Source organism: Akebia trifoliata, chromosome 4 (genome assembly GCF_017979445.1).
Source record: "Akebia trifoliata isolate Shusen 1 chromosome 4, ASM1797944v1, whole genome shotgun sequence".
NCBI lineage: Eukaryota > Viridiplantae > Streptophyta > Magnoliopsida > Ranunculales > Lardizabalaceae > Akebia > Akebia trifoliata.
The window spans coordinates 34,249,388-34,270,096 of record NC_141378.1 but is presented as its reverse complement, the minus strand read 5'-3'; the positions used below and the strand labels follow the sequence as shown (position 1 = coordinate 34,270,096).

At 34.0% G+C, this 20,709-nt stretch overlaps 1 protein-coding gene across 2 annotated transcripts in view; it reads left to right on the top strand.

Annotated features, from left to right (window-relative positions):
* The window catches only part of LOC147404782 (WD40 repeat-containing protein HOS15-like), a 30,237-nt gene extending 26,946 nt beyond the window's left edge, over positions 1–3,291 (top strand). For both annotated transcript variants that reach the window (XM_086440859.1, XM_086440858.1), the window contains exons 13-14: positions 2,059–2,133; positions 3,041–3,291. In XM_086440859.1, the coding sequence (XP_086296985.1) occupies positions 2,059–2,133; positions 3,041–3,263 (298 nt within the window). In that variant the 3' untranslated portion in view covers positions 3,264–3,291. The remainder of the gene's footprint in view (positions 1–2,058; positions 2,134–3,040) is intronic.
* Positions 3,292–20,709: the final 17,418 nt, after the last annotated feature.

The following is a 20,709-nucleotide window of genomic DNA, read 5'->3' as shown; positions in this document are numbered from 1 at the left end:
ACCTTGATCCTCTCCCCTTGCCTTTAACCCTTATTCAACTCCACCAAATACCCTAAAACCTTCCCCAAGCCCTAATTGCAAAACATCTTGATTGGAAAAATTTTTGTTTTTATATTTCAACATATAGCCAATTGTGATTTTGGGAACCCTTTCTTAAAAAAACCCCATTTATAATTTTCCTTCTTCACCACCTAATTAACATTTCCATCACCCTTCCCAATGTAGAACATAAATCATTGTATCTTGAATGGAAGGCCCCTTGTTCTTGAAAATGTCATTATTCCTTTCCTGTTAAATGTCCCAACAGATTGCGAAAAGGGCAATGACACAACATCATGGGGAGAACAACCACCAATCGCAAACAGAGATAAAAATGAAACCTAATCTGCCACCATTGTCGTTTTTTCCATTCTCGTCGTCATTCGAATCATCACCTTCTTCATTGTAGATTTCACCTTCTGTTTTTCTCGGATCTCACCAATACATTGTTCATATCCAAAGGTTTTCTAGCTTCAACATCTTCTTGTATCTCATCCTCATTATATTTGTCTCATCGATCATCATCCTCTTTTTCTTTGACTTGAGCTTTCCCTAGGTGCTAGTGCTAGTGCAAAAGCAACTTGTTTACCTTTGCTAAGCCTCATTTGATTTGCATTCATCTCATTAAAGTAGGGTGGGTCATAGAATCCCAGTTACTTTTCCCTTTGCATGAAGCATTCATCTAGTATTTGATGATATTACACAAACACAAGTCATTAAGCTTCTTTTGCTCAAGTTGATTCCTCTTCTTGGTGTGAATCTGTTTCAACATATCAATTCACAAATTATGTTAGACACAGACTAAGAATCAAAATAAGCTAACACTAAGAAGGAATAAATCATACAATGGAAATTTTTTTATCACCATCTTAAATGTACTCCTATTACATTCACAGCCTGATGCAGAACATATTAGGCCAATAATTCTTATAGCCAATCTCTTTAAACACATCCTTCGAAATTGAATGTGCTCATTAATCAATTGTACATCATATTTATATTGCACAATATAAATGAATAAGCTATATTTCTCCTTTTACATGCACTTGGTGTCATCGTAGCTCTATTCTTGATGACAATTTTCTTTTCAAAAATTTATTCACAGTTCTTGTAGCAGTTCAATTGTGTTGACATCTTGTCTTGTTCTTCCTAAATTGGAACCATTTTTTTACAATAAGGAATCCAACCATATGTAATAAATCCGCCTATTCTTAATGAGTAGATTTGAAGTATTCAACTGGATTAAGGATGTAGGCATCTGAATTCAGTGAGACGACATTTGATTGCCCCATCTCTTATTTATAATTCCATTACATTTTTATAATTTTCTCTATATAAATTGTTTTTCATTATTTTAAACCCCGTTTTTTTTCTCCATAAAGTTGTAAATATACCCCATTGGTGGATTTTTGTCACCATCCTCCGATATCAGGACGGTTATTAATGGTGCGCATTTCTTAGTGCCTTAGATATCTAATAATTTTTTGTATCTCAGCATCTTAGTCTCAACTCAAAACTTTGAATTGCCATTCAAACTCTAACAACACTCTCATGAACCTAGTGTTTCCAGCAAGAAAGTTTAAATCTTTATATTTAAAGTTTCATTTTAATGCCAATCTATTTCAATTCGTCCTCTATTGGCGTCATCTTTTGAACATCTGTAAAGTCCATTCCCCATTACTGTCGGAAAATATTGCAATTTTTTAAAGAAGTATCTGAATTTTTTATGATACTGGTTTTATATTTACATGAGCCGCAAGGATTTTGGTCTTCAAAGTGCGACCTTCATGCTATACTCGATCTATATTATTTTCCTTCAGTAAGAAAATATTTCTCTAGATTCTATCATAATTAATAAGGGACTCTTAACCATATTAGAAACTAGTGCCAAGCAAAGATTTCAGATACAAGGAAATAAACAAAAGAAGTTTTCTTCCAATATCATTATTCGGTGTCACTTGCTTTCCACTAGTAGCTTTGGGCTATTATAATTTTTTTGTGATTTGGGCATTTGTACAGTGCATCCTTCGACTCGACAATAAAGTTATGGGATGTGGAGCTTGGAAGACGACTTTATTGCTTTAATGGACACAGGTACTGAGACTAAACATTTTAACATTATCTCATATTTCTTGGAGGAAATCTGGTACAAGTTTGGTGGACCTTGACGGTGATGGAATGAGCCATTTGATGGGTCACTCCTTGATCTCGTTCAAGAAAAGTTGATCAGATTAGATGATTGTAAACATCCATCCAAAGGACATTCTTCTGGATGTTTTTTTTTTGTTGCCAAAGTAATATGCTAGGTGGGATGGTTATGATCATCCATCTTATTTACTTTCATTCAGGAAAGTTTTGAAGAAATTTTGGGGATTATACAAATGGTATTTTTGGGTTTTTGTTATAATCCTTAGGTTAAGACTTAAAACTCTCCACTTTATTATTAATGCCTAGGTTTTTTTGGAGCATTGGTTTGGGTATTAACATTTGATATCAGAGCCAACCCCATGTCCAAGGTTTGAGTAATGGGAAAAAACATGCGAGTAAAAAGAGAAAAAATGGAACTCCTCTATAGTATGGGATATGGAAGGGGTCCGTCATAGTCGGCCACCATGATTAGTCTGGGAAGGGACTACTTATAGAAAAAGAGGAAAGGGGTTCTTGGTATTTGGAAAGAAGGCCAAGGAGCTGGGGAGCTCATCATAAAGTGGGCTAACGAGGGTGTTGGCCTTGAAGTGTGGGGTACGTTACAATCCTTAGCATAAGACTCGAACTTTCCACTCTATTAACGCCTAGGTATTTTTGGAGCATTGGTTTGGGTCTTAACAATTTTCCCCCCAAAATCCACCAAACTTCAAACTTCCCAAAAACCACCATCTTGTTATTGAGACTTGATGGTTAAAGAAAATAGAGTCTTGAAATAATGATGGCTATATGATAAGATTACTAATACTTATACTTGTGGTAATGCTTGTGAAATTTCTTCTAATGTAACCACCAGGGAGCCTGTATACTCTGTTGCATTTAGCCCAAACGGAGAGTATTTGGCGAGTGGGTCTTTGGATAAAAGCATACACATCTGGTCAATTAAGGAAGGGAGGATCGTGAAAACATATAGTGGGAATGGCGGCGGTATATTTGAAGTTTGTTGGAACAAAGAAGGTGACAAACTCGCCGCATGTTTTTCCAATAGTACTGTATGTGTCTTGGATCTCAGAATGTAATCCATGATTTAGTGTCCAAACTAACTTAGTTAAAAAATCCGTTGGTAGTTTGCTTTACTTCAATTCTCACCAATTTGTTTTCTGCTGTAAACTTGTAGTGTTAATGGACTTGCAGAGTAGAATCTGTACAGATTGATACTTTTTGGTTAATATCAAAGTGTTTAGGTCCAATCTTGACATAATTATGCATTTGCTTTAGAGCTCCTATGTTGGGGCATTGGCGTGTGAGTTTGCCTTAATGCGTGTGGACACGTGAAAGGAACAGGATGGTAAATAAAGAGGGGATGAAATAATAAAAACTAAGTAGTAGACAATGTATTGTTAATCACAAATCACAATACATGATGGTAATCTACTATCATAATAACCTGCTCTTCTACTATAATACATCAAAGCCTTACCCAAAATTTCATTGTCATGTTTTTTTTACATCAAATTATATATTTGAAGTTGTTGTGTCTTATATTATAAATCTATTCATGTCTGATTCATTTCCACATACAAGCTTGTAAATTTGGTTGCTTGCTTATCAAATAATAATTATAACAATGGGAACACAATGGTTAAATGAGAGAATCTCGGTTGAAATATTCCCTCATGAACTAAAATAGGACGGTACCATTGGAGAGGAAGATCAGGGCAGAGACAAATGATCCATAATAATAATAATAATAATATGTAATTTATTTACTAAAATATATATAACTAATAAGTTTTCTTATTTCAACCAAGGATAACCATACAACCAAAGAGATCTCATCACATTCTAGCTTTTGTTTTGGAATGAAGCCAAGCATTTTACCGTTCGCAAAACTTGGATTTAGAAGATGGAAGACATGATCCTCACTTTCTATCTCCATTCCTCCCCAACCACAACCACAGCCAGTTTTCCTGTCTCTGAAATTATCTTTCTCCGCAACACAACCAGCCAACCCAACCAACTTGGTGCTCCAACTGCAACCATCAAATCCTGTCATAAAGCCACATCTTCTCCCATTTCCTTATGTGATATGGTGTATCAATTCCCTTAGAACGAAGTTCTTCCTTCACAAACTTGTGTCATTGGATCATTATTTATTTATTTATCCTTCAAAATGGAAAATATTCATTAATTAATCCACCATAGTTAACATAAACATTTCTAAAAATCATAATAGTAAACATCATATAGAGATATATGTATATAAAGAGATCAAATCAAGCTGGTTCTCCTCTGATTCTTCGTGCAATCGAGTTAGGTATTGACTTGGGGCTTAAGATTTAAGCTTTTGAAAAAGTTTTGGAGAGTTTTGACCTCTATTTTATAGAGTTTCTCAAGACCTCCGAGATTAGGTGGTAGAATTCTTTTTTAAAGAGCTTTGTTGATAAGATTAGGATTTGATTAGTTTAGAGATATAATAGTCTATCTCTAACTAATATTTTTAAGTGGTTTAGATAATATTTTATATAAGATTTCAATTAGGTTTTATTTTAATTTTTTAACTTACATAAAATGCATTTTATATTTTGGAGAACCCCCAATGGAAAGTTCTTTATTAAATTATTTCAAATTCTTTGAGGCACCTAGTGGAGGATTCTTTATTAAATATTAGGTAGGCCCTACTTGAATAAATGAGCCTCCATTTGAAATTTGGCCCATAGGTTTTATTAATTAAATTTTAGATTTTAATTAAATAATTAATATTTTAATTATTAATTTTAGATTTTCAAATTTTAGAGTTGAAAAATTATCGTTTTACCCTCAAAGAGGACTTTTGCGTTAGGTTGTCGTTTTAGGATGTTTTGAAATCAATTTTTCGTAAGAAATTCAATGAGAATATTAGTTTGTGTCACTTAATGATTTTTGACATGAAATGATTGTGGACTCTATGAGGGGTATTTTTGTAATTTTGTCGAACTTTGTCGAAATTGGCGAAATAATTTATTTGATTTTAGTTTGTTGTTTTATATGTTCAAAAGGATTTTCCTAAGCATAACATAGCCTCTAGGGATATTTTGGTGTTAGGGGAATTTTGGTAATTTGATCATTTTTTTGATGATTTTTCTCGTAAAACTTCTTTTAGTTTCAAAATGATGATTTCTATGTTTTTGGTCATATTTTCCTAGCGTAGTATAGTTTCTAAAGTTTGTTTACTTGAAATATTTCATCCGAGCTTTATAAACACATTTAGTAACAAATAAAAAAACTTTAAAATATTCATCTATCATTGGGAATCGTCACAATCGAGTTAATGAGTTGATTAATTAGACAAGTGCAAAAATGGAGTGTCTATAGAGGTGAACATGATTGATACCCACGTGCAAGACAAATTTAGTCAATCTACTTTTTAGATCCTTTGAAAAAATGTTTAACCCATTTTGGACTTATTGATGATGACATAATTATTGATGAGGTCAATACTCTTTTGGATTCTGCACCTGTACTAGACACGAACAATTGGAAATCTCATTTTGAAGATTTACCACTTAGATCAAAAAATATATCCCATCTAGTGTCAAAGTACCAAAATTTGACTTAAAACCATTACCATCTAATCTTAAATATGCATTTTTAGATCAAGAGAATACTTTTCATGTGATTATTTCTTCACAACTAGAACAAGATCAATAAGATAAAATTATTGAATGTTCTGGGAAGCCATAAGGAAGCTATAGGATAGACCATTACAGACATCAAAGGAATTAATCCTGCGATTTGTACTCATAGAATTCATTTAGAAGACCAACAAAACCATCTCGAGAAATGCAACGTAAGTTAAACTCTAACATGTTAGAGCTGAAGTCCTCAAACTTTTAAATATGAGTATTATTTACCACATATCTAATAGTAGGAGGGTAAGTCCAACACAAGTAGTTCCTAAGAAATTTGGGGTTACTATAGTCCAGAACTCTGATGATATACTTGTTCCAACTTGAGTTACTATTGGTTGGATAATGTGTATAGACTATAAAAAACATAATGCTATTACTAGGAAAGACTACTTCTCGTTATCATTTATAGATCAAATGTTAGAAAGATTAACGGGACATCCTTACTATTGCTTCCTAGATGGTTATTTAGGAAATAACCAAATCGAAATTGCCCCTGATGATCAAGAGAGAACTACTTTTACATTTCCTTTGGTAATTTTGCTTACAAGTGAATGCCATTCGGATTATGTAATGTTCCTGCAACTTTTCAACGATGCATACTTAGTATATTTTTTGATATGGTTGATCGGTTTTTAAAAGTCTTCATGAATGATTTATTCGTATTTGGTTCATCTTTTAATGAATGTTTATAACATCTTGAACTTGTTTTAATTTGATGTGAAGAAAATAATCTCATTTTATGGTATCTGAAGGATTGTTCTTGGACATATTATTTCTCATAATGGAATCAAAGTTGATAAGATGAAAGTTTACCTCATTGCTAATTTACCGATCCCTAAACATATTAAAGAAATTAAATCATTCTTGGTTTATTTAGAATTTTACAAAAGATTCATAAAAGATTTCAGTTTCATGTGTTAGACTTTTATGTAATCTTTTGGCAAAAGAGAATTCATTTGAGTGGAATGAACTATGCCAATTAGCTTTTGATAAGCTAAAAGGTATGTTGATCTCTGCACCTATAATTCAACTATCCGATTGGGATTCTTCTTTTGAAATCATGTGTGACACAAGTGGTTACGCTGTAGCGGTATTAGGACAAAGAAATGATTAAAAGCCTTATGTTATCTACAATGTTAGTAAGACTCTGAATAATGCTCAAATTAATTATTTAACTACAAATATATAATTATCGACTGTAATTTTTGCATTGGACAAATTCAAATCTTATCTCATAGGATCTAAGATATTAATTTACACTTAATCATATCGCGTTTTAGTATTTTCTTTCCAAGAAGGATGCTAAACCGTGACTTATTCGTTGGATTCTTCTACTTTAAGAATTTGATTTAGAAAATAAAAATAAAAAAGGGAGTAGATAATGTACTAGTTGACCATTTATCTCATCTTGTCATCTTGGATTCCATGGAAAATATGCCCATCAAAGAAACATTCCCCGATGAATAACTTTTTCATGTTTCCTAATCACCTTAGTATGCAAATATTGTAAATTATCTTGTTACAGGTAAAATTCCTACCCATTATAAATAATAAGATAAAAAAAAATCATCACTGAGGTAAGAAAATTCTTTTGGGACGATTCTTATTTATTTAAGTATTGTCTGGATCAAATAATTATGAAATGTGTAGACACCTCAATTTGAACGGGCCACTTCTCGAAAAGGCCCAAAAATACAGATTTTCCAAATAAATGTGTCAACGGGCCTTAAGGGCCCAAGTCGTTGAAAAATAACATTTTGACCAAAAGGACTCAATGGTTTAGGAGGCCACCAAAAGGACTCGGCCAACCTTATGCTTTCCCAACATTCACCGCTCCGCTTCCAAAATAAAAAACGTCAAATTTTCGATAAATTTCACCAACGGGCCTAAAAAGCCCGATTCGCCAACACGTGGCATTTTTGATTAAATTAATGATTGCAAAAATCTAAAAAAATTAAAAATTAAAAAGGTGAGACTTGAGATGCCTACCCCTCCTCTACTATCACCGCTCCGCCTCCGTATCCGTAAAAACCATTTCTAAAACCCAAGTCCAACACTACAAAGCCCATAAATCATTAACCATATCCAATTCATTATCCAACCCACAACCCTAACCCATAAACCACAACCCACATCAACCAATCACTCTTTTATCATCAAAAGATGACACATGTCATCACCCCATCTCACCTCCCTCACCCAACTACCTACCCCATTAATTTGCTTTAAATCCCATCTACCCACACATCAACCCATCACCTTTTCTCTCAAATCAAACACATCTACCCACACCCCTAACCTATACCTCCCCTAATCTACCCTCATCATTCCCTACAAAACCTACATCTACAACCTAAACCTACACCATCCTCTCAAGTCAAGCACTCAACCTCTCCCATCAACATATCCCAACCCTTCATTTCCACCCACCTTAACACATGGCATCATCTCCCTCACCCTCCCAAAATATCATCAACCACCTCTTTAAATCCTCCATACTCTTAAATCAAATCACAACCACCATCTTAAACTTACCTCACCAAACACTCCACCCAAATGGGTTGGGTAGGATCCAAACCATTTGGGTCAAAACTCACCCATTTAACCCTCCTTACCTAAATACCCTCCAATCTCCTCTAAATTACACCCACTTCTCTCTCAAACTCATAACCATTCTACCCTTTTTCTTCACTTCACCCCATTATATCCCTAAAATAACTCCTCAACATCTATAAATACCCTCCTCCTCTTCCCAAAAATGGGCCCCAACCTTCACTACAAAATTCTCTCCAACTCTCTCTACTAACAACTATCATCCCTCTCACTAAGAAAAATCTCATCAATTCCCTCACACTAACCCTCCCCAAGTCTCATAAAAAAAAAATCACATACTACACTCATCTCCCTTATCATCTCTGCTCTACTCCTTCAATAAAAAAAAGAGAGTTGTATTTGGTTAAAATACTAAGGACTCAAGAAGACTCAAGCAAGAAGAAGAAAAGAAGAAACAAGATACAAGGTGGGTTCAAGGCAATCCCTCCCCATCTCTCTTCTACACCCTCTCCTCCTCCCTCTTCTATCACCCTCTCCCCTTCATTTTATTTTTTAGGATGAATGGACCCCAAGGCTAAAGGTCCATAAGGGTCATTTCCATCAATGGAATGACCCTATGATCAAGCCGAAAATGAACCCCTATCTAGGGTACAAATGCACAACACGTGGCACATCGTTTTTCACATTTAAAAAAAAAAAATCAAAATGACCGAGTTGAGTTGAGGTTACCACTATCTAGTGGGGAGAAAAGGGTGCCTAACACCTTCCCTTTTCTCCAACCGAGTCGCTTACCCGAATCTCAAGGGTTGATTCATCTTTATCCATCGAGAGTCACCAAATACAAAAAATGTCACATTTTCTATAAAAAAAGGCACATCGGGTGACCATTCACACCCACTTACAAAAATGAATGGTGGCGACTCCAAACCATCGTAGATAGGGTCATCGTAATGGCGAAATCCCGCGTCTACAAAATGCATACTAGATAATGAACAATTGCCTGTTATTCCTTTTGTCATTTGTATGCTTATGGTGGTCATTTTTAGTCAAGAAAACTATTTACAAAATTTTGCAATATGATTTGTATTGGCCTAATTTGTTTAAAGGACACTAATGCATTTTGTAAGGCTTTTGAGCGTTGTAAAAAATTTGGAGGAATATCCCGTAGAAATATGATGCCATTAAATCCGATTCTCATAATCAAAGTGTTTGATTGTTGGGACATTGATTTTATGGGATCATTTTCCCCATCTTTTGGGTATCTTTGTATTTTAGTAGGTGTTGATTATATTTCCAAATAGATCGAGGTGGTTCTATGTAGAAAAAATGATCATAAAATTGTTTTACAATAAAAAAAAATATATATTTTGTCATGATTTGAAATGTCTCGAGTCATTATAAGTGATGAGGGTACATAATTTTGTAATAGACCTTTCGAGGCATTAATGAAAAATATGGGATCACCCATAAAGTGGCTACACCCTATCACCCACAGACGAGTGGATAAATAGAGGGCTCCAATCATGAAATAAAAAATATTTTAAAAAAATGGTGAATTCGGATTGAAAAAGATTGGTCTTTACGACTAATCGATGTGCTTTGAGCTTATCATACAACTTTTAAAACTCCGATTGGAATGTCCCCATATCGACTTGTCTTTGGTAAAACTTGTCACTTGCCGTGGAATTGGAACATAAAGCTTACTAGGCATAAAGAGATTCAATTTTAATCTTGATAAAGCTAGCTCACTTAAAAAGTTTCAACTCAATGAGTTGGAAGAGATACATAATGATGCTTATGAGAATTCTAGGATTTATAAGAAGAAAATGAAGGTATTTCACGACAAAAGTATTTTGAGAAAAACTTTTGAACTTTTACAAAAAGTTTTCCTTTATAATTCTAGACTTTATCTGTTCCCCGAAAAATTGGAATTTCGTTGGACAGGTCTTTTTATTATTAAAACAATTTATCCTTACGAGACTATATAGATCGATAATCTAGAGAATAGTAATATTTTTAAAGTAAAAGGCCAATGTTTGAAATCATTCTAGGAAAATTTCATCTAAGAAGTTCAGTCCACAACTCTAGAAGATTTTATTTACTAAGATTGATTCCTCATATTATTTGAGGTCTCTGTGTATATTCTGTAAATTTATTTTAATTTTTTATTAGTTTTTGTGTGCCAGTTCATTTCATATCTCTATACTACTTGTTAATCATATTTTCTCAACATGTTATTCATCATGATTTTCTTTAAAAAATTGAAGATAATATTCGATTTAGGTTGGGGGGTGTATGCACATATATATTTCAAGGAATAGTTTCTGTTAATAGTATTGATCACTGCATTCCTCAACAAAAAAAAAAAAATTATTATTCCTGCTTGCATAATATTTGTTGAAATATTAGAATCTTAATGAAAGACATATGATAAAAAAAAAAATTTAATCAGCTAAATTCTATTTATTTTTAGAGATGAGTCCATTTTACTAATTCTAAATTAGGAGATTTTAAAAATAGTTGAACTTTTGAACTCTCACTACACATATGACAATTTATGGAGTTTAGGTTGATTTTAGTAGTAGTTAAACTAGTGATTGCTTAGAATATTAATAGAGACCAAATCTGATAAATTATAACTGACTTATTCACTTGGTTGGTTGTGAAAAGAAAAAAAATAGGACTAAATATTATTACGTTATGGAAAGTAACCAGGGAATTAGAACAAGTACTTTGAAAAAGGGCTACCTATTATTTAGTTTTAAGAAAAAAATGAATTGAAAAAAAGAGCAATGAAAGTATGAAGTGTTCCTATAGAAAAATGTGGGGTGTGAAAGTCATTATAAAAAATAAATAAGTTGGAATATCATAGATAAAGCCTACGAGGTATTAAGGTGAACATCCAAATTTTTTGCGATCATGGACAGTTCAACTTAGTTTTGAATTGGAATCTTAGGTTAATTTGACCATTTCTTTTGTGATTACAAGTTCAACTCTACTTAATAGATCAAATCTTTAGTTATTAGACTTCACATGCACTTAAGGTTAAATTGTTTTAGAGTTTTCTAATGATGGATTAACAATTTGGACTCAAATTTAAATGTTAGAATTTTTATCTAAAAACAAATCGATTATCCCGTGTCGTAATTATTCTGAGTTTGATTCTTGATTGATTGATTTATGCAATATTTGAGGTTGATTTCTAAACATATTAAATACTTTGAAAAGATGGAGGATTGTTGGTCATATTTTAGAGTGATTATTTTGAATATTTTGATTGCAAATTTATACTATTCTAATCTAAGTTGAATTCATTGTCATGATTTGATAGTACCATTGAGGAATTGAAATAGAATAATTTTTTTTTAGATTTTTCTTTTTGTTTAAAAAAATTCTTTCTTAGTTTTTTTTTTTTCTTTTTACCCTTTTGTCTGGCTGAAGACGCTTAACGCTTCTTGGGAGGCAATCCATTGCTTATAAGGGGCTTTAAACTACAGTTTTACATGATAGACCTAATAAATTTAATTTGGTGGGTATATTCACTAAAAACCTTCACGAGTCAAACTTGTCCACTATGATAACCTAAAGGTTTAAGAGCTTGCTACATATACTAAATGCAGTCAAGTTGTCTGGGAAAGTGATACTTTATTTTTCTTTTTTATTTTATTTTGATCGTTGCTTTTGCTCGAGGACTAGCAAAATGTTGGTTGGGGGGTGTGATAATTGTACAAATTGATGATATTTACTTTTAATTTGTGGTGATTAATTAATTTTAATTTGATTAACATGACTTAATTAGTTGTATTTTCTTTCTTATAGGTTTTGTCGGTTCAAAATGAGAGAAAAAATGTTCCAAGAAAGATTATTACACTCTCCAAAATAAAAACTCAATTTTTTTTTTCAAAAAAAAAAAAAAAATTCTTTCATCTGGAAGTGCCCTTGATTCGTGTGTAAGGATCTGTTTTTTGTATATTTTGGAGTCGCCACCTAGTTTTATGGTCTAGGAACTGAAACATGACTCTAAACAGATAAAAGTACCGATCTACGAAAAGAATGGATTTAAGGATCACATTACAAGATTGGAAGGTGTTAGAAACCAATCCTGCTCGGCAAACGTCGGTCTCTACTTTTTTCAAAAGTTTTATATTGCAAAAAATGACCTAAAAATTAAAATAAAATAAAAAATACCTTCTCTACCTGGGTGATTACGAGAGTCGATTCTCTCAGAATTGGCGGAAAGTGTTTCTCATATGAGTCTTCTTACTTTTGTCTTCGTTACTACATCCGCTTCCAATATTCGAGATGAGGTATTCTCCTCTTAGATCTAAATATTTTTTGACTTTTTTATGTGTTTTTGAGGATTTCTAAGTGTTTTTAGGTAAAAAAAAATGGGATTTGGGTGTTAGGTAAGGATTTAGGACTTTAGATTTAGAGTTTCGGGAAGTCGTTAGAGAGTTTTTGGCCTCCCTTTCCTATGATTTTTCTTGATTTGCGAATTTAAGTGGTGGAGGCTCATTTTTAAAGAGCTTTTGGGAGATAAGGGTTTTGACTAGATCTCTTAAAGATAAAGTTAAGTTATTTCAATTAAGATTTTGAATATTACGTAGAATGAGAAATTTTTTAGTTTTTGGAGAACCCTTATTAAAAAGTTCTTTGTTAAATTATATTTTTAATTTTTTGGGACCCTTCGTGGAGGTTTTTTAATAAATATCATGTAGGCCCCACTTAAAAAGTGGGCCACCACTTAAAATTTGATCCGTGAGCTTAATTAATTGATTTTATTTGTTCAAAATTTTTAATTTAATTTATTAAAATTTTACTTTATGTTAATTAATGTTTTAATTATTAGTTTCAGATTTTTGATTTTTAGGGTTGGAAAATTATCGTTTTGCCCTCAAAGAGGACTTTTGCGTTGAGATGTTGTTTTTCAATTTTTTGGGATGTTTTAAAATCAATTTTTCGGGATGTTTTCAAATCAATTTTTCGTAAGGAATTCAATATGAGTGTCAAGTTGGACTCACATCAAGAATCATGATTAAGTTTTTTTTTTTTGAAATCATATACTATTGTGAATGATCAGAGTCCTATTAGTAGTATATTTCGAGAATTTGATAATTGAAGAGCTTAAGATCTAAAGAATTGTCAAAGAACTTGAAGAAATCAAGAATTAATCAGTGAAACACAAAAATCACTATTCAAATGGAGGGAATAGTCGCTATATAGCGATTTTTACCTATCAAAATTGCTATATAGCAATTTCACCTCCGAGTTTCTTTAGTACAGTGTGATCCCTTTATTTTTCTCAGATTACTTGCTTTGCAAGTCTTGCTATATTTGGAAGTTTCTTACTTTGTACGTTTTTACTATTTTCAAAAAGACTTAATTTGTAAGTTTCCTCCCCCCATGAGTTCTAAATAGAGGGGATGAGCTCTTGTTTGAAAGGAGAAATTCATTAGAATAAGAAAATATAAGAGAAAATAATAGATTGAAGGATTTTCAGAGAGAGAAAGATAGCGAAATTTTCTCATCTAAAATGAAGATTCGTTCTAATTTCAGATTAATTCTATAAAAGAAAGAACAAATCAAGAAAATTCAATCAAATTTGCAAGAATCTATCAAGTCGAGAGGAGGTGAGATTAAATCTATGTCAAAATTTTAGTTATTTTGATTTTCATCATTAATTCTTAGTACTTCATCGATAGTTCTTAATTTTCACTATTGAAGTTCAAGTTTAATAGTAGATTTTGAAAGATTGATCAATAAAATTGAGTTGTGTTTATGAAAATGAATTTCCAACCAACAAATTTGATTTTCTAGCATTGTTCTTGATTTTAAAATCCTAAAATCTAATTTTGTTTATCAGAAAAACTTCTTGATTGAATTAGGAGTTTTATTCTGAATTTGACTGAGATACGATCTTTGTTTTAATCTGAATCTTGAAAATTCAAGAAAATCATAAAATTTGAGATGGAGCCAATCACTTTGCTATATTGCGGGATTGGATCTTATGGCTTTCCCTTCATAGTGAGGACGAGATCAGCCAAAAACTCATCACTGTCCCCTGATTTAGAACTAATGAACAAAATAATTTTCTAAATCAAATTCAGTGAATTATTCATAACATCAACCAACGTCTGAAATTTTAACCTTCAATTCATTTTAGATCTATAATTCTCCACCCACAACCGTCTATGCTACACATTTCTACCTAATACATAAAAAATCTCAGTCTATAGATATCCTTTGGATATATATAATTAAGGTAGAAAAATAGTTAGACAAAAACAGTTAAAAGTGTTAGGTCAGATAAGGGTAGTGAGTACTATTGTAGATTTGATGAATCGAATCAAAATATCAGTTTGTGCGTATTGGTGCACCTGACGCCGAATCACAAGCCGAAACTCAAGTAATGGAAATGAGAAATCACAAAGTTGTCATCAGCCACCACAAATCAAGCACAAGATAATAGGATGCGTAAAATCTGGGATTCAATAATAGGATGCGTAAAATTTGGGATTCAATAATAGGATGCATAACATCTGTGATTCAGTTTTTGTATTTCAAATTTGAATATATACGTTATATCTTTAATTGATTCTCCAATTGTATTATATATAGCAACACTTGTACACATATCTGAAGTCAATAAAAAAGTAGAGAATATTCTCATCTATCATTCTCTTCATTCCTTTATGGTATCAGAGCAATAGACCAACGTCATCTCTCTGCAATTTTTTTTCTTTCTCTTCATCATGACTACTACTCAGCCCACTCAACTTCCCCTCTTCAATCCCACCTCCTCTCTCAATATTACTAAACTCAACCGTACCAACTACCCCACCTGGAAGGCCACCATGCTTCCATATCTGAAAGGCCAAAAGGTTTTTGGCTACCTTAATGGTTCTCTCCGGCCACCGTCTAAAGAAATTGTTGTCGACAATGGCACCACAACTCCAAATCCTCTTTTTGACATTTGGGAAACTCAAGACAATTTAATTCTTAGTTGTCTCAATGCTTCTCTCACTGATGAAGTTCTTGCACAGGTTGCTCATTGCACAACTGCTCATGAAGTGTGGCTTGCTCTCACATCCTCTTTTGCTTCTCAGTCTAGGGCTCAAATCATCCAAGTACGGACTCAACTCTCAACAGCTTGCAAAAACAATCATACGGCAAGTGAATATTTCATTCATATTAAACGTCTTGCAGACAACCTTGCAATTGCTGGGCAACCATTGAACACTGATGACATCATCACTTATTTGCTTGCTGGTTTGGGACCAGAATATAACTCCCTTGTCACTACTATCTTTGCTCGCGATGAGTCACTGACAATGGAGGAGGTCTACTCTATGCTTCTTACTTGTGAAGCCCGAATTACACACCATTCCCAGTCTACTCCAACAACGAACGTGTCAGCCAATGTAGCTGCACGCCAGCAGAATTTTTCCAGCTATCGTGGCCATAGCAACTCCAGTAGAGGATGTGCCTTTGGAAGCTCAAATCGTGGCACTAATAGAGGTAATTTCTCACCTCGTAATTCTGACTTGTGGTGCCCACTATACGAAAAATCAGGCCATACTACCTCTCAATGTTATAAGCGTTATGATCCTCACTTTCTACCCCCACCACCACGTCGGACTGGACAAGCCAACCTCTCCACCAACCAACCTCGACAACCGTCTGACCAAGAGTGGCATGTTGACTCTGGAGCAATGCACCATCTGACCAACAATTTCAATAATCTCAATGTACGTGGAGACGACTATGTTGGTACAGATCAAATCTAAGTCGGTGATGGTACAGGTTTGTCTATAACCCATACTGGCACCACGTCCTTATCCACACCTTCAAAATCTTTGTTCTTGATAAAATTCTTGTTGTTCCCCAAATCACAAAAAATATAATTTCTGTTCAAAAATTTATTCGAGATAACAATGTTTACTTTGAGTTTCACAATGATTTTTTTCTCATCAAGGACTACTCGGGGAACATCCTTCATCAAGGCCATAGCAAAGATGGGTTGTATTGCTTTTCTACACCACTTCCACGCGTTGCCTCTTCTGTCTTTATCGGTGTTCGTATTTCCATCTCTGATTGGCATCGTCGACTAGGACATGCTAATTTTCGAACTGTCAATCATGTGTTAAATTCCAATAAAATTTTTGTTCAAGTTAATAAAAGGCAATCTGTTTGCCCTGATTGTGAGATGGCTAAGAGCCACAATTTGCCCTTTTCAAACTCTGTTAATCATGCAACTCGACCTTTACAACTAATTTATTCGGATGTATGGGGACCAAGTGTTGTTACCTCGAGCTATAACTCTCGTTATTATGTTTGTTTCTTAGATGATTGTACAAAATTTGTTTGGTTTTTCCCCCTTAAAAGTAAATCTGAAGTTGAAAATATTTTTTTCCAATTTCAAACATTTGTTGAACGGCACTTTGATACAAAAATTAAAGTTATTCAAAGCGATTGGGGCGGAGAATTTTGCCGACTCAATACTCATTTCAAAAATTGTGGCATTGACCATCGTATTGCATGTCCTTATACTCATGAACAAATGGGTTCAGTTGAAAGACGCCATCGTCAAATTGTTGAAATGGGACTTGCTTTATTAGCTCATTCAAATCTTCCTCACTCCTATTGGGAAGATGTTTTTCAAACGGTAACCTATATTATTAATCGTTTGCCAACTAAAATCTTGAATAACCACTCTCCATTTGAAAAAGCATATCACAAAAAGCCAGACTATGACTGTATGCGTGTCTTTGGTTGTGCTTGTTGGCCCAACCTATGACCCTATAATCGTCACAAAATTGATTTTCCCTCCAAAACTTGCATTTTTGTAGGCTATAGTCTCTCACATCAGGGGTACAAATGCTTAGACTTATCAACAGGAAAAATCTATGTCTCTCGGCACGTGGTCTTTGATGAATTTCTCTTTCCATATCAAAAATCAGATCCTCCTTCTCTCGATCACTCTCCGTCTGACACGGCATCCCTTCCTTTTAATTTGCATTCCACATGTCTGCACACACAAATTTTAAATACAGGTGCTCAAATATCTCAACCTCATCCAACACCACTTGAATTTGATCTAATGTCAAATGCCACTACAACGGCATTGCACCAGCACCATCCAGATGATGCCAACTCTCCAGACCCGCATGCTGCATCAAGTTCGACGCCTGCTGAAATTCCACAACCTAGTACCTTGCCTAGCCAAGTGTTTACGTCTACTACAACACAACGCATGGTCACACGGTCACAAACAAATAACCTCAAGCCGAAACTGCCGTACGTTGGATACATCAAATATCCTCTTCCAAAAGCACTTCTTGCCAAAGTAAATACTTCTTACATTGAGTCATGTTGTTTCACCGAAGCAAATAAACACTCACAATGGAGGAATGCAATGCTTTCGGAATTCAATGCCTTAATTCAAAATGGAACTTGGGATCTAGTTCCACCCCGACAAGAATACAATCTTGCTGGGAATAAATGGGTGTACCGTGTCAAAAAAAAAGAGGACGATAGTATTAAACGATTCAAAGCCCGCCTTGTTGCCAAAGGCTTCCACCAACAAGAAGGTGTTGATTTTACTGAGACTTTGAGCCCGGTGGTTAGACCAACCACAATTCGGCTCGTCATCTCTCTTGCAGTCTCTAATAATTGGCCACTACGTCAATTGGATATTCAAAATGTATTTCTTCATGGATTTCTACAAGAGGATGTTTATATGCAACAACCACAAGGATTTATTCATCCGGATTATCCTCATCATGTTTGCAAATTAAAAAAAAGTCTTTATGGCCTTCGGCAAGCACCAAGAGCATGGTTCTCTCGCCTCACGGATCAATTGCAAACAATCGACTTTAAAGGCTCCAAGGCTGACACCTCTCTCTACACTTTTCAGCAAGGAAAAATACAAATAATCATCCTCATCTATGTGGATGACATAATTGTTACAGGTTTGAATACTAAGGCTATTGACCAATTAATTGGCACTTTATCTTCAATTTTTTCAGTTAAAGACCTTGGGCAATTATCTTTCTTCCTTGGTGTTGAAATTTTACGTATGGGTGATGATTTGTTCTTAAACCAACGAAAATACATTGGTAATCTATTACGGAAAGTAAACATGGACAACGTGAAACCATGTGCAACTCCCATGGCAACCACTTGCAATCTCTCTAAATTTGAAGGTGCCGACTTCAGTGATCCTCAACTTTATCGGAGTACAGTTGGAGCTTTGCATTACCTTGGTTTTACACGTCCAGATATCACTTACAGTGTTCATCGCATAAGCAAGTTCATGCATCAACCAAAAGAACCCCATTGGCAGGCGGTGAAGCAAATCCTTCGATATCTTAAGCATACCATTTCATTCGGTCTTCACTTTACCAGACAAATTAATCAAGCACTTCATAGATTTAGTGATGCTGATTGGGCGGGGGATATTGACGACCGAAGAAGTGTGGGTGCTTACTGTATTTTTCATGGCAAAAACTTAATCTCATGGAGTTGTAAACAACAACAAACCGTGGCAAGAAGTAGCACTGAGTCCGAATATAAATCTCTTTCCAACGCCGCTGCGGAACTTCAATAGATTCAATCGGTTCTACATGATTTACACATTTCTCTTCCTCACTGCCCAATGTTATGGTGTGACAATATTGGGGCCACATATCTCTCATCTAATCCAGTGTTTTATGCCCGAACCAAGCATATTGAAATTGATTTTCATTATGTGCGAGATCAAGTCCTACAAAAAAAGCTTCAAGTTTCGTTTGTCTCTTCAATAGACCAGTTGGCTGACTTGTTCACCAAAGCATTGAATGCTCCTCGATTCACTTTGTTACGTGCCAATCTTCAATTGCAAGATCTGCCACTTCGATTGCGGGGGGATATTGGTACACCTGACACTGAATCACAAGTCGAAACTCAAGTAACGAAAATGAGAAATCACAAAGCTGTCATCAGCCACCACAAATCAAGCACAAGATAATAGAATGCGTAAAATCTGGGATTCAATAATAAGATGCGTAAAATTTGGGATTCAATAATAGGATGCATAAAATCTGGGATTTAGTTTTTGTATTTCAAATTTGAATATATACGTTATATCTTTAATTGATTTTTCAATTGTATTATATATAGCAACACTTGTACACATATCTGAAGTCAATAAAAAAATAGAAAATATTCTCATCTATCATTCTCTTCATTCCTTTAGTACGCAATACATAATGCACCGTAAACCTTAGCAAAATGGTGTTGTTGAAAAGTGTAATTATACACTTATGGACATGGTTAAGAGCATGTTGAGTCATTCAACAATACCAGAATTTTTGTAAGGAGAAACATTAAAGACCGCGATGGATATCTTAAACAAGATTCCTAGTAAGTCAGTTCCCAAAAGCTCGTTTTGACTTATGGATTGGTAGGAAACCTAGTTTAAGACACATGTTTGAGATTGTCCAACGGGAGCAAGGATTTATAATTCTTAAGAAAATAAATTAAATCCTAGGATCGTTTTTGGATATTTTATTGGTTAACTAGAAAAATCTATAGGATACAAATTTTATTGTCCTAACCATGGTGTGGGGATAATTAAAATAAAAAATGTAAGATTCTTGAAAAATGGTGAGATTAGTGGGAGGGAATGTAGAACCACGTAAAATAATCTTTGAAGAAATAAGAGTGTGGATATCCTACTATCTCTTAATCTTCACGAAATTATTGATCCTCAAATTGTTCCACAATCTAAGGAGAATAGACATTAATTAGAAAAAGTTAGTTTACTACTCAATCAGGATTCAACCATTATAATTGAAGATTCAGCACTGATGGTTATTAGAAGCTCTCTCAAAAAAAGGAGACTTACCGTTTTAGATGATTATGTAGGATAACTAAAGATTCGGTTACATTTTCACAAGCTATGAAAAGTAATAATTCTTCCAAGTGGATGGATGACATGAAAAAGAGTTAAAATCCATGAACCAAAATAGTGTCTGAAATCTCGTTGAATAGCCTTCTAAAATTAAGAAAGTCCACTGCAAATTAGTCTTTAAGATTGAGTATGATGCAAAAGACAATGGCGAACGATTTAAATTCAAATTTGTTACTAAAGGTTTTACTCAAAAGGAATGCATCAATGAAACTAAGACTTTCTCTACAATCTCAAAGAAAGACTCATTGATAATCATTATGACATTTGTGGCATTAGCTTGTAGACTTATGAAATCCATTTATGTGAAATACATGGAGGTCAAGTACTTGGTAGTTAGAGAGAGTATAA